Source organism: Thalassophryne amazonica, chromosome 8 (genome assembly GCF_902500255.1).
Source record: "Thalassophryne amazonica chromosome 8, fThaAma1.1, whole genome shotgun sequence".
NCBI classification, from domain to species: domain Eukaryota; kingdom Metazoa; phylum Chordata; class Actinopteri; order Batrachoidiformes; family Batrachoididae; genus Thalassophryne; species Thalassophryne amazonica.
The window spans coordinates 38,146,930-38,162,126 of NC_047110.1; the positions used below are offsets into that span (position 1 = coordinate 38,146,930).

The 15,197-nt window shown below is 39.7% G+C and overlaps 1 protein-coding gene across 1 annotated transcript in view; it reads right to left on the reverse strand.

Moving 5' to 3' along the window:
- Nucleotides 1-171: 171 nt before the first annotated feature.
- ptdss2 (phosphatidylserine synthase 2) overlaps nucleotides 172-15,197 on the reverse strand; it is an 87,936-nt gene continuing 72,910 nt past the window's right edge. The window contains exons 10-13 of the mRNA XM_034176012.1: nucleotides 13,212-13,326; nucleotides 11,700-11,845; nucleotides 4,117-4,302; nucleotides 172-2,304 (exon numbers count right to left, since the gene is read on the reverse strand). Of these exons, the coding sequence (XP_034031903.1) occupies nucleotides 2,151-2,304; nucleotides 4,117-4,302; nucleotides 11,700-11,845; nucleotides 13,212-13,326 (601 nt within the window). The 3' untranslated portion in view covers nucleotides 172-2,150. The remainder of the gene's footprint in view (nucleotides 2,305-4,116; nucleotides 4,303-11,699; nucleotides 11,846-13,211; nucleotides 13,327-15,197) is intronic.

Consider the following 15,197-nt stretch of genomic DNA (forward strand, 5'->3'; position numbering starts at 1 on the left):
TTATTCTACTGAAAATACCAAAACAACCAAAAAAACAGGGTGCAGTAGTAGATTTGATCATATACCCACAAAAATTCTGCTTAAAAAAAAAGTCGACCACCATCATGCGGCCATACATATTACATTTAATCTTGGACGAAGGACCTCTTCCAGTTGACGTTTGTTTTACACTGAACCAATCAATACAATTTACTTTGACTGCTCATTCCGTTTTCTACCTAATTTCATGAATTCTGATTTGATGCACAAAATAAATAAGAGTTGATTTACTTAAAAATAAGCAAACAAAGTGTTAAATTCACAGGTCACATCTTAAAGTAAAGCTTGGCTTTTTAGCAGACTGTCAAAGTTAGAGACAGATGTAGTGCAGCATCATGATCTGTTTCATCATTAAGAAGGTAACATGTGCAGTAACAGTTTAGATTTAAAAATAAATGTTTGTAGCTAAATAAATGATCAGAACCCTGAAACATATCACCAACAAGGGGGGGAGCACAAAAAAAAAAAATGTGATTAAAGCAGAGCCAAGTGTAACAAGAACTTCACAGTCCATCTATAAAACAGTCACAAGGCCTAATTATTTTCTTTAAAAAAAAAAAAAAATCAAGATGTTCACAGAAACAGCCGTCATTAACCCGATCCATATAAAGCAATCAATGAAACTATAATAGAACAGAAAAGCTGAAATTAGCACAAGATGCTGAGCTGGGTTTGGCCATGTCACCACCCCCACCCCCGGACAATCAGTGGTACTACAACAGTGGACAGCCGTTCACAGGAATCTGAAATGATTCACTGGTTTCCTGCACGGAGGTTAACGTTTTCACTGGAAGGGTGACGTAAGGACCAAGAATGAAATCATTTACATTTGGAGCGGCGTAGACAGAGGATGGTACGTGCGCTCTCACCATGGTCATGATGTATCAAGTGGAAAGCAAGAATGCAGCACAGCTTGGAAAGCAAAAGCTGGAATCACGGTTGAAGCTGCGCACACCACCCTCAATTTGCTTTCCATTTTCAAATCATTCACTTCTATTTCTACAGATAACGTTGACAAATCATTGTGAAAGAGGCTGATTTTCTAGGCCCTGAATGTTTAAAGCTGACCTATTTTGTGTCATGTTCCCAAAACATTGCAACCTCACACCACCTACAGGAAAAAGAACGATATTTAAAGTCTGATGAGAAAAAAAAAAAAAAAAACTGTGTTGTTGTTGCTCACGAGCCGGAATTAATCTGGTTAAGAATTCCAGTTTTTGACTAGAGAGTGACGGCAGCAGCGTGTCCAGTCGCGTCTACAAGAGACACCCCGGTATGGACGATTGTCGTAGTTTGTTAGTGTGCTGCACAGTCTCTGCATCCCACACGCTCGTGATCACAACAGGTTACCATAAAGGTCCAGCAGTAAGACAACGCCCCAAAACAGGTCACTGACCCTGCTCCTGCACATCCACCCAGTGCTAATTAAATAGTTCAGAGATGCTCAGACAATCAAGAACGAGGAAACAGCAGGCTTGACTAATCAGGCAAACTGATCTCCAGGCTTTGGTCCATTTCAGTTTCTTGTAACCAGCACACCTTTGGACCTCAAGAACCTTTAGGAACAGGAACTCTGAACTGTTAAGAGAACTAAATTCATAAACCACATGTAAACTCTATTACCTATGAACCTAAGTAAGAAGTACTGTAACAGCCCAGACAAACATTTTAACCAAAACCAATGTCACTGTTAGGTGAGTGTTAATGCATTCATACTGAACATTGCATAGCATTACACACACACACACACACACCTAAACATCCTCATCCAATGTGACACTGATCCCAGGTTCTGTCAGGAGTCCACTCTGCTGCTGGCACTTTGGTCACAAATCTCTCCATTTTCTTGGTTCCATATAAGAACTTGTGCCACATCTGCTGCACACTCAGTTTCTCCCAAACATCCAGTAACACACACGAGCTTCATGTCTTCTAAAAACAGAATGAGGTAAATCCACGGTGACAACGAGATCATGCACTGCCTGAATGCCGGTGTGGTTCACACTGGTGCTGCGATTTATCTCGAGTGTTTTCCGTTCTCTAAAAATTGGTCTCTATTTTTTGGAATCAGTGCTGAGAACTTTGACGACTGCCTCCAGCCCATAATCCCCTCAGGACTTTCTCTGTCGCAGCATCTCAGAGCTGCCGTTGAGTTTGCTCCGCCCAGAGGGTGTGGCCAAGCTGCTGTTGGCCAGAGGGCGGTCCCACTCTGTCGGAGTTTCCTGTTTGCGCCGACGGGTTTCTTTGTAGCGGAGTGTGATGTCACTGTAAGAACACAGAGGCAGAGAAAACACAAGTTTATAACAGATCTGAGGCGACATCCGCCCTTTCTCTGAAAACAGCGTTACCTGAACACATGTAACTGGACCAAGTATTATTTACACTCTGGAGTTCCAATTCATTCCTCCTGACCACCAGATGGCAGTGCTTAGCACCTGGATTATCCCACGTGCGCATGCGCAGAGGTAGAGTCTTATACCAACAAAGTCACGTTAGTGGGCGTGACATGGGTGACATCAGTCAACAGTATATGAGACCGCGTCACCCAGCGCAATGACTATTGATCTGGCGGCTGGATACCCCCAGTCGAAGTTTGCCATTTGCCTGGCAGCGAAAACGTGGCGGTCTTCTTTCACTAAACATCAAATCTAGGCTTGCATCTCAAATGTACCTTCTGGCAAATTGTAGTTGAACTTTCTGGTCTTCTTTTTAAGAAAACCCTCCTTTGCTCCACTTCATCATGAAGCTGTATAACTGGGGATACAAAATGCAAAACATGCACTGTGCACAATTTCTCCAATCACAGTCACAGAAGCCCATAACTTGTTCTGGGTTGTCTGGGTGTTTTGGTGGCTTTCCTCACTCTTCTTCTTGCACAGTTACTCAGTTTTTGAGAACTGTCTCCTCCACACAGATTTACCATAGAGTGCCATACTGTTTGTATGTCTTCATAACATGTAAATAAAGTCCAAGACATATTCAGTGACTTCGAAATGTTCATGTATCCATCCCGACTTGTCTGAAGAAAACTGGCAATAAAACTGCTTATTTACAGGTATTATACCAAAGGGGCCCATTACTTATGCAACCCATCATCTTGGCTTTTATATTTTTAATTAATTTATATCAGGTTGTAGAGATTTACTTTCAGTTTGTTTAAATTTAAGGAAGATAATTTTAGAAATTTTTATATTGAGAAGCCTGGTTTACTTTATGTATTTGAAATGCCATAAATTAAAATGTGTGAAATACCAAGAGGCTGAATACTTTTGCAAGCCACTGTATACACACACACACACACACACACACACACTATATTATATACATTATTATGTACCATTTTAATAATATGTACATGTTGCAGACATGAACAAGCGAAGCTTTTCAGCATCTCACCATGTCATTTAGGTCCTTCATACTTTTTTTGAGCAAATGCTTCAGGGGAACATTAGCATGGCTAAAACCTTTCAGCTTTTTCTTCTTTTACTAAGGTGGATTAGACCTTTTTGTGGTACACAGCACCAATTACTGTACAGGAGGGGCCTAGCAGTCAATATGTGTCACTGATTTCAAAATGCAGCTCTCTTCAACCAGATGTCCGGTGCCGTGACACATCAATCATCTGTGTCCAATCAGATTTCAGTGGAGGCCAGTGCAACCTTGGCCTCTGCTCTAGCTCTGCCCATGCCAGGTGTTCAACATTTGAACACCAATAGTCACCATCAGCAAAACAGCACAAAGTCAAAGGAGCCGTTCATTACTTTTTCTGTCAAAAACATCAAGATGCTGCTGAGCAATACCTCATCTGTCCTTCCATCAAACCCAAACTGTTTTTCCAAAGTGCTTACAATCTAAACTAACGAAGAAGCTAAAAACTGATCACTTGAGTTATCAGACTGTACAACAGTTTGTGATTAGTTTTTATTTTTTAACCATTTAACATGTGTTAACTGGTTTTGCATCTACAATGTGTTTATCACAATGACCACCACTCCCCAACATCAGCACTGCATGAATTAAAAAAAATAAATAAAATGAAATGCTGAGTTTATTAACAACTCCAGTCACCCTTCTTACCGGATAAAGAAGCGCCACAGCGTCCAAATGAAGATGAGGAGGATTCCTAAGATCCAGCACTGAATGATGAAGAAGGGGATGGGCAGCATGATGGTATTGGGGTCATACTTCACCACAATCAGGAACTCAGTCACTGTGATCGCTGCCACCAGCCAGGCCTGCTGCCCGAGCTTCTTGTAAAACTTCCTGATGTGAACAATGACAACAATTTATAATAGGTGCCTTCATGAGGCAGACATGTTTAATCTTCTGTTCTTGAGTGTTAAGGTGCCTTGACACTTTTACGCATTTAACTCCCACACAATTTGTCGTGCCAGTGCCACTCACTGTGTTCCGCTGGATGCCGCACTTTGTGCCACTGGATGCTGCGTATATATAAAATACTTATTTCATAGCGGATTAATCATTTGTCTGATGAAACCACCTCTAATCACTTCCGGAATCAGAGTCATTTTCTACAGCTGCAGCTTTTTTTTTTCCCCCCTCTCTCGTGCGCTTCATGAGATGGAGAACGCATTTGGAATCATTTAATTGGTAATTATTTAGAACATTTATATTGTAATAGCTTGGCATTTATATTGTAATAGCTTGGCAAAACAGTTATAACAGAAAACAGTATTTTCATTCCTTCTTATGAGTATCTGTAAAATGATGTTAACAGATTTAACATCTCGTCATAATCGTTCAGATGTGCTGTGATGCGCTGCGTTGATGCAATGACTCGCACTGACTGTTTTTTTTTTAACTGTTTGCACAACAATCACGTGACGTTCACGTAATTAATGCATGCCAGAGATTTTGAACATTTCAACGTTTTACAACGAATTTGCTCGCACATCAGATTGCGTATTAGTGCGTGGATCAAATTCGTGTCAAGTCACCTTTAAGTTACATGTGGTATGCTGCACCCTGTCCTTAATGCTACGTTTACACATAACGACGACAAGTCACGAATGCCACGAAGTACACATTCTTGGCCGCTGATCACGAATGTGATGATTCGGGGCAGAGACGTCAGGTGTCCTCAGGAACTGCTGCAACCTGTTACCACACGTTACGATTATATGGCACATGTTGCCGGAGAATTATCAGGAACCATTACGCACAGTCAAGAATAGTGTTCCGCGTTGTTACGCGCTATCGAGCACATCGTTAAGTTCTGTCACGTTGTGAACGAGGTGAATTGTCTCCACACACACACCCATATTCATCCAACCGAATTCAGATCGCTCCAGTTTTTCAGAAGAACTTTGTGACTGCATGCGTAGTTGGGCTCTGTGCCATGGAGTAGCACAGAGAGGAGGAGGAGGACAGCGCCAGATGTGTGGCTTCATGCAGCTCTCGTCTTGCACATTTTCCCAAACATCAGGCACATGCAGTAGGTGGAACACCCGCAGGAGCGCGCTGAAGAGCACTGAAATTTGACTTTTAGCCAACTTGGTGTCAGCAATCAAACAATGTTGTGCAGCAGGGTTTAATTGTGCGCGGTTCTTCCTCCGCCGAACTGGAGGAGGTGCAGAAATGTCTGGCTGCACATGAGTCTCCTCTCGCTCCTCTGGTTGCTCAGACACGTTCTCCCGCTCAGCGGTTACAACAGCAGGTGGAACACCTGCAGGAGCGTTCTGAGGCGCTTCAGCAGGAACTGTGGACCGACATTTGGAGCAGAGTTTAATTGTGCGCACGTGACAGAAAACTGATTCATCGTGGCGCGCAGTGAAAGGCGTGTCGTAACTAGAGAGCTGCGTGTCGTCAGAGCGAGCTGCAAAAAGTTTGTACCTGAGTTTTCAGAGGTGGTGTTTGTAGTTGCCATCTGCCACGCCGGTGTTTGCCAACCCGGACAGTGGGAATACCACCTCAACCGGCAACTTAGCCCCGCGACTGGACAGCAACAACGTCCGAGGCCCGCTCAACGTGGTGAATTCACTGAGGCCGCGCGCTGCGTTATTAAAGCCGCGCGTCACGAGTGCCGCTTCCCCGAGGCCTCGTGCAGCCACCGCGGATCCATCAGCGCGGAAACACCGAGGCCGCGCGGCACCAGCGCACTGCAGATCCATCCCGGTGACAAACAACGCAGGCTGTTAACATCTGCGATCGTCAAGCTGCTCATAAGCCGACCATGGGGCCTAAGAAGGTTCTGACGGCGGAGGAAGGTGACGATATTAAAAAATCTCTGGACTTTCTATCAGAGGAGATTTCTGTTGTGAAGCAGCAACAGAAATCAATCATGGATCTGGTGGAGGAGGTGAAGGCATTACGGCTCCAGAACGCTGAGAAAGACTGGCATCTGGTGCAGCTGGAAAATAGAGTGGCTGAATTGGAGCAGTACACCAGAATTAACGACGTCATCATCACAGGTCTTCACATCAAACCACGGTCTTACGCACGGGCGGTAACAGATGAGAGCGGAGGGGAGCCCAGTGAACAGGAGGTCAGCTGTGTGGAAAAACAGGTTGCTGATTTCCTCCTATCTAAAGGTATAGAAATGGATTTAAATAACATTGAAGCGTGCCACCCTCTGCCGCGGAGAAATGACGGTGATAAACGAACCGTCATCATGAGATTCATCAACAGAAAACACAAAACAGCACTGTTAAAACAAGGAAGAAAACTGAAAGGGACAAACGTATTCATCAATGAACATCTCACCAAACGGAATGCCGACATCGCCAGGAAAGCACGCTTCTTAAAGAAACAGGGAAAAATCCAGCACACATGGACTTCAAACTGTAAAATATTCATCAAACTGAACGGATCACCAGAACAAGCAAAGGTTATGGCAATAAGGAACATCGAGGAGCTGGACAAATATGAACAATAGGTATGAGGACTCAAACACATCACAGCACCATGATGCAGACTGGAGCAACCCACTCATCCACATCATCTACACCCGGAGACAAGAGAGACATAATGACTAAGGATAATGACCCGTTTATTTCTGCCCAGGAGCTCTGTCTAGATACATTTAATTATAATAACTCTGCTAACCACCCCTTTGAATCTGAAAATGATCCTGATACCTTTTCCAGTGAGAATATTGTGAGACAGTGCAAATATTTTACAGAAGAACAATTCAAAAATTATAAAATCAATGATGAAGATTTTTCAATTATACATTTCAACAGCAGAAGTCTTTCTCGTAATCTGTCCACTATTAATGATTGTTTGAAAACATCCAAAAAATGTTTTTCAGTTATTGCAATTTCAGAAACATGGTTAAATGAGGATAATAAAGATCTGGTATATCTTGATGGTTATGAATTGTTCCTGGTTAATAGGCAGACGAGAAGGGGCGGAGGCGTTGCATTATATGTAAGGTCAGATTATAACTGTAAACTCATTAACAACATGTCATTTACAGTGGACAACATCATGGAATGTGTTACCATAGAAATTACATCTATAAACTCCAAAAACATAGTTGTTAGTTGCATTTACAGAGCTCCTGGGACAAATATTGACACCTTTGAAGACATTATCTTAGGAATGTACAACAAAATCAACAGAAATAAGCATTTATTTGTCTGTGGAGATTTCAATATAGATTTTTTAAACCCTCACAATCATCCACAAATTACCTCATTTATAAACACCTTGTACTGTTTAGGACTGTTTCCAACCATCATTCATCCTAGCAGAATAACTATGGACTCAACAACTCTCATTGACAATATTTTAACTAACGTTATATCCGGTAATCTTAGTGGGGGACTACTGGTCAGTGATATCAGTGATCACTTGCCAGTTTTCTCAGTCTTTGCATTGGAGGGTTGTTGTATGTATCGAAGCAATATCAAATTCATGAGTAGAAAAGTAACACCTGAAACAATTGATAATTTAAGGGAGGATTTATCAAGTCAGAATTGGTCAGATGTTTTTGTTGATGATGTTGACAGGTCATATGATGCTTTCATTTCCATTTTTTCCAGTTTGTATAATAAACACTGTCCATTTGTTGACAAAATATATAGAAATCAATATAGCAACAAATCATGGATAACTAAGGGACTTCAGAGAGCATGTAAAAAGAAAAACTTACTGTATAAACAATTCATAAAACTACGAACTAAGGAAGCTGAAAGTAAGTATAAAACATATAAGAATAAGTTAATCAATATCATGAGACTCAGTAAAAAAACATATTATAATGAGTTACTTGTCAAAAATAGAAATAACATCAAAAACACATGGAACATATTAAATGAAATAGTAAAAAAGAATAGAGTAACTAGAGATTATCCTTCATTTTTTCAGAGTAACAACTACATCACGATTGATAACGACGAGTCTATTGCTGAACACTTTAATGAATACTTCGTTAATGTGGGTAAAAATCTTGCCAGTAAAATTGACTCATCAACTAATAACTTCTGGGTAAATAATTCAACGTTTAACAAATCTGTTTCAATGTTCATTGGTGGTACTCATGAAAGGGAAATACTTGATCTGGTTCATGGTTCAAAAAGTAAGAAATCGACTGATTTTAATAATTTGGATATGGCTTTATTAAAAAAAAGTTATTGATTGTATAGTAAAACCGTTCAATTATATTTGCAATATGTCACTAAGTACTGGTAAATTTCCTTCTCAAATGAAAATAGCCAAAGTAATTCCTCTGTTTAAAACTGGTGACAAACACACATTTTCTAATTATAGACCTATATCACTCCTGCCACAATTTTCCAAAATTTTGGAAAAAATATTTGCTAAAAGATTAAATGATTATTTACTGAAGCATAACATCATTTGTGAAGAACAATATGGATTCAGAAGGTATCAAACTACATCACATGCTTTGATGGACTTTGTGGAAAGTATAGCAACTGCAATTGACAATAAACAATACACAATAGGTGTTTTTTTTTATTTACAGAAAGCGTTTGACACAATTAACCATGGAATACTATTAAGTAAACTGCAGAAATATGGAATCAGAGGTCTGGCATATGAATGGATAGCTAGTTATTTACAAGGCAGATTTCAGTATGTTCAATTCAATAATACAAATTCTGAACTCAGGGATGTCACATGTGGGGTGCCGCAGGGCTCAGTCCTTTGTTGTTTATAATCTATATAAATGATATAAGTTGGGTGTCGAGTTCACTGAGATGTGTCCTTTTTGCGGATGATACAACTGTGTTCTGTAGCGGTGAAAATCTTGAACAGCTTCTGGACATAGTGGAGAAAGAACTGGAAAAATTTAAGGTTTTGTTTGACGCTAATAAGTTGTCACTCAACCTTGGGAAAACTAAATGTATTATTTTTGGAAATAAACAGGCACCCAAATGTAAAAATGTAACTATAAACAATAAGGAAATTGAGTTAGTAACAGAGAATACATTTTTAGGTGTTATAATTGATAATAAACTTAGCTGGAAACCACATATAAATTATGTGAAATCAAAATTGTCAAAAACTATAGCCATTTTGTATAAAGCCAAAGACCTACTGCTGCAAGAAGGGTTACTTACTTTATATCATTCTCTGATGGTACCATATATGACATATTGTGTTGAGTCATGGGGAAACACTTACAAATCAAATACCAATCCAATATTCCTTTTGCAAAAACGAGCCATACAAATCATCTGCAATAAACAATATCGTGAACCAACTCATTCTCTATTTGTGTCTTTAAATTTATTAAAATTCATTGATTTGGTCGATTACGTTACAATTCAAACTTTATTTCGAGCGAAAAACCAAGCCTTACCGAGACATGTCCAGAGTCTGTTCCGATTGAGGGAATCCAGATATAGTTTAAGAGGTTGTGCAATTTTTATGAAACCACCAGTAAGAACAAATGTAAAGGGTTTTTGTGTGTCTGTGGTTGGGGTGAGGAAATGGAACAAATGTTCAACAGAGGTTAGAATGAGTAGTACCTTAGTGAGATTTAAGAAACTACTCAAAAAGAACATTATGCCTAAGTATCATAAAGAAGCAAATATAATTTGATTTATATGGAATGTTCAATTTATAAGTGGGACTTATTGTATATTTGAATGTGTGGGTATGTATATGCGTATGTAGATATATAGATATGGGTAGGTGTATATGTATATAAGTGATTGTGTATATGTATGTATATATTTATGTTTGTAAAGTATATACGTATGTATATAGGTATATATGGCACAGCCCAAGCAGAGGGTCACCCCCAAGAGCCTGGTCTGCTTGAGGTTTCTTCCTTATAGGGAGTTTTTCCTCACCACAGTTGCCTAGTGCTTGCTCTGGGGGTTGGTAAGGTTAGTCCTTACTGGCGTAAAGTGCCTTGATTCGACTTTCTTGTGATCTGGTACTATATAAATATAATTATAAGTGAATAGTATATTGATGTGTATGTCTGTGTGTCGACATGTAGTAGTGAATTTATATTTATGTAAACATGACTGATTAGAATTGTTGGACTTGTACTAGCAGGGGTGGGCGCTAATAAGCTTTGCTTCAGCCCACACCCTTTCGGACTCACTAGTTTTGTTTGTGGAATTGTTAATTTTTTTCTATTTGAATATTTTGTGTGCCGAATAAAAAAAAAAAAAAAAAGAAAGAAATGTGACGCCGCGTTACAAGTCGTGTCAAAACTTGACAGTTTCCGTCTCACTTCGTAATAACGCGTGACAGTTTGGGCTCTAAGAACCATCACAGGAACCACTACGAATGTTGTCACGTTCTATTAAGGATCACTACTCATCAAGACGGATCAGTACGCTCAGCTGCGACCTCCACGACGTGAGACGAAATGACAGTGGTGTGTGACATTTGTGGAAGATTTTTTTGACAGGCAAAAACATGCTCCACGAATATCAATATCACGCACCAACACGCACTATTAAGAAACCTATTCAGATGCGTTAAGTCACATTAAGAATGTCAGGAATGTGTCATGAATGACAGAAAAATGATATTCGTAACGCGTCTTGCTTATGTGTAAACGCACCTTAACACTATTTACATTCATCAAGGTGTCTCTTGATTGCAGACTTGCTGATCTGGCCACTCTGACATTTTTTTTTTTTTTTTTTTTTGGTCTAATGGGCTTATTTTCTTTCTCTTTTTAAAAATTTAATTATGGCCTCATCATGTTACTTCAACATCCTTATGCAGGGGGAGCTGCTTCTGAGATGGATGAACAGACTGATCAGCTTCTGGTTCTTGAAGTCAAGGCTTGCTCGGTCAGACTGACCTCAGCTTGCTTCATTCAAAAGGTGTTTTTGAACAACTCTCACTTCATTCCACATGAAGTTGTTTTTTTTCCCTTCTCCAAATGCTTAATAGAGTTTTTGAGTTTTGTGGTGTTTGGTTACCTGCACATATTTCACTGAGGTGGCGAGTCCTTTCAGCTGTGTATCATATTTTGTAACTGATCTACAGAGTTCACAGTTTGCACTACTTCCATTTATACTGGCCCATCTCTTCAGGTACTTTCTAACTGAAATTTAATCATTTACATTTTTATAGCAAGATCTTTAGAAAATGTTGGCAACTGTGGTTAAATATCATTCTGCTTGTACATGATACAAAGCTCACACAACTAACCAATCCCTTTGACTTCCTTGCTTCAACTATAAGTCGGTTCTACTCACGGGTCATCCATGAAGTCATAGATCTCCCTCATGGCTACACCTCCCACATTGACAAAAAAAACCAGGCGGAGCAGCACCAGGTAGTGCTCTGGGGGCATCCACAGCACAAACTTCAGGTAGAAGGTGTTCAGCTCAGCCAAGAGGAACTAAAAACATGAGGGTGAAATTAAATCAAATCAAATAGCATGTCACTGAAAATACTATAGTCAAAGATTTAAAAAGGTTTCCTGAAAAGGGGTGGGGGGTGGTGTGTCTCCTGCTCCAGTTGCACAAGCATGTTTACAAGTGCACCTGATTTTAACACATATTAATGGACCTCTGCAATGACAGCTAACATTAAGAGAAAAAACCTGCTGGAAAAAAAACAACAACTAATTATTTACATCAGTCAGTCAGTATTTATTTATATCAACCTTTACAGCAGCCAAAAGGTGACCAAAGAGCTTCACAGTAAAAATCAAGCAATAAAATTCACAGAAATACAAGCAAACGTATTACAGTGTCACTTGGTATTAAATGCCATTTTAAAATAATAAGTCCTGAGGTTTGATTTAAAAAGTCAACAGTGCGTAAATCAGCGGGTAACTTATTCCACAGTTTGGGGCCAGCTACCTCAAAAACACGATCACCCCAAAGCTTGTCTTGGAACTCAAGACTTCTAAATAAAGTTGACCAGATGACTGCAATGCCTTAAAAATAACAATAATTTCCTTAATTGTCACTGTACATTCATACAGCAAAATTTGTCCTCTGCATTTAACCCATCTTAATTACAGTTGGACACAATCCAACCACTAGGGGCAGTGGGCAGCCAGAGTCCAGCACCCAGGGACCAACTCCAGATGTAAACACTGCCTTGGTCAGGGGCAGACAAAGGAGCAGACCTTAAATAAGCATGTTTTTGATTGTGGGAGGAAACCGGAGCACCTGGAGGAAACCCACACAGACACGGGGAGAACACGCAAACTCCACACAAAAAGGGCGGGAAGTGATCCACGACCTTCTTGCTGTGAGACACCAGTGCTAAACACTAATCCACCGTGCCGCCAACTGTAACTGTGGAGAGTTAACATGGTCACTGACGAGAATAATGAAAATGAGTACAACTGTTTGAACTACCACACAATAAGGCTTCTGAAGAATTATTAAAATTGTTTTGATCACAGCTGATTATTAAACTAAGACTAACAATGACTAACAATGTGTTGTTGCCACTTGCATCATCTTCTGTTTACCTCACTTTTTGCACACACAGCATACATTTTCTTTTGTATTTGACACCAGAGTCTGATTATGAATTCAAGTGCATCAATGGTCTCTAGTATAACGGACACAGAATAATAATCGCGAGGCTTAATACGTTCATGATCTTGAACAAAGAGATGCAGTCTTCAAGAAGTTGTGATCATGTACAATAAATAGAGGATATATGAGCAATCTGCAGGTGTTTTTTTTAGGTCTCTTTCATTTGAAAAACATTTTCTCATTCACTGAAATAAGGGTATTTCCTACCATGAAGATGATGCCCAACACAGCAAGCCAGCGACGGAGGTTGGAGGCAGGCTTCCACTCAAATTTCACCCAGCTGTACGGGGTGAACTGGAAAGCGATACGTTTTATCTTCCCCCTGTGGATGGTGCAGGGACATGATTAGAAACCGTCACATCTCTGCCGTGGGTAATTGAGTACAATGAGAATTTAAAGGTTAGTAAGATGATAAAGAAGAAACTGTGTGCAGGGAGTGAGCCTATATTAAAGGATAATTCTGGCAAAATATAACCTATTTTTAGATGATTTGTTTTGGGAGGTGGGGGTCATCTTTTTACTTGGGACATTAAATTTAATTGGCAGATTCAAGGTGCACCAAGCTTGTGGCATCAAATTCAAGAAGACTTGAGGCTTTAATTGCTGCCAAAGGTGCATCAACAAAGTACTGAGCAAATACTTACATACATGTGATTTCTTAGTTTTTTTTTTTGTTTTTTTTTTATAAATTTGCAAAATTGTCTTAAGCTGCTTTCACACTGGGTCTGGGTACAGCTGCATTGTGCTGCGTATCTAGTATGCAGGAATGACTAAGTTGCGCACAGGGGGGAGCAGCTTGCCTCCATAACACTGTTTTGTTTTTGTTTTTTTTTGTTTTTTTTTTTTTTTTACAGACTGCCTAGACATGCAGATGGATTTGACACATTGGAAAAAGTCAGAATACATTATTTCCAGGAATTAATGGACTTCATTTAACGTGCCACAATCGTGAGAGAAGGTAAGGAGAAGGCTGAGCTGTAGCTGGAAATCACGCATGCGATCCGTCCGTAAGGACTTATTTGGACATAGACATGTCCTCTCGCTGGCGATCCACCCATGAGGAGTTATAGTGGATGTAGAAGCTTGGCCTGCCTCTTCTTCTGTGGTTTTGAAGCTTCACTGCCAGCAAAGTTCAGCAGAATGAATGAAATCTAGCAATGCAGGTATGTCCTGATTAAAACAAACAAACAAAAAAAAAAAAACCCTACAAGGATTTTTCACCCTGGCGTAGGGTTGTGTACAATTGTGAAGGCATGGTGTCCAGTAGCGCAGTGTTGCATGGACTTACATACAGTAGTAGAGTGTTGTGTGGACTTTTGTCAAGCACTACGTATGGTGCTCTATGCTTAAAGTCTGCGAACAAAATTCAGCAAGTTTAATTTTTTTATGTCCATTTCGCTGCCCCCTTTGCATCCCTCAGCATGTTGCCACATAGGGGGGCTGCATAAACTTGGCATAGCCAGTATGCTGCATTACGCAGCTCTACGTTGGCCCGGCGTGAAAGAGGCTTAAATTTTTCATGCTGTCATAATGGGGTTGTTGTGAGCAGAATTGAGGTAAAACATAAATTTAACTCAATTTTGCAATACAGCTATTAACATAAAATGTGGAAAAAGTGAAGCTTTCATATTTATATCCACTTCAATTTCATACAAGTCATTTATTGCATATTTCAATCTGATGCATACATGCTGATCATGTATCTTCTTTGGGGTCACAATGGAATAAGCTTGATACTTTGTGTTGTCTTCTGTGATCATTTGTGTGCAGGCTTGGGGAGTAACGGAATACATGTAACGGCGTTACGTAATTAGGATACAAAAAAAAAAGGTAACTGTATTCCGCTATAGTTACAGAAAAAAAACGTATTCAGATTACAGGTATATTTAGTAAAAATGGGGATTACTTCGCAGGATTACAATTTTAATGCATTTTATATCTGTATATATATATATTTTTTTTTTGAAACAAAAACGTGGACAGCATGACGTCTCCTAACCAGGTAAAATATTGATGAAGTTCCAGGATGTTAATGCATTTTCAATGGAGATTCGCGACTGAACACACTCAGAAAAATGCTCGCAAAATACGTGTTAAAATGCCATTTTGACCTGGATATCAAGCCAATAAAATTAAATTACATTAAATTATGTCAGGAAAGTATTAAACTTACTCTGACACACACACACATTC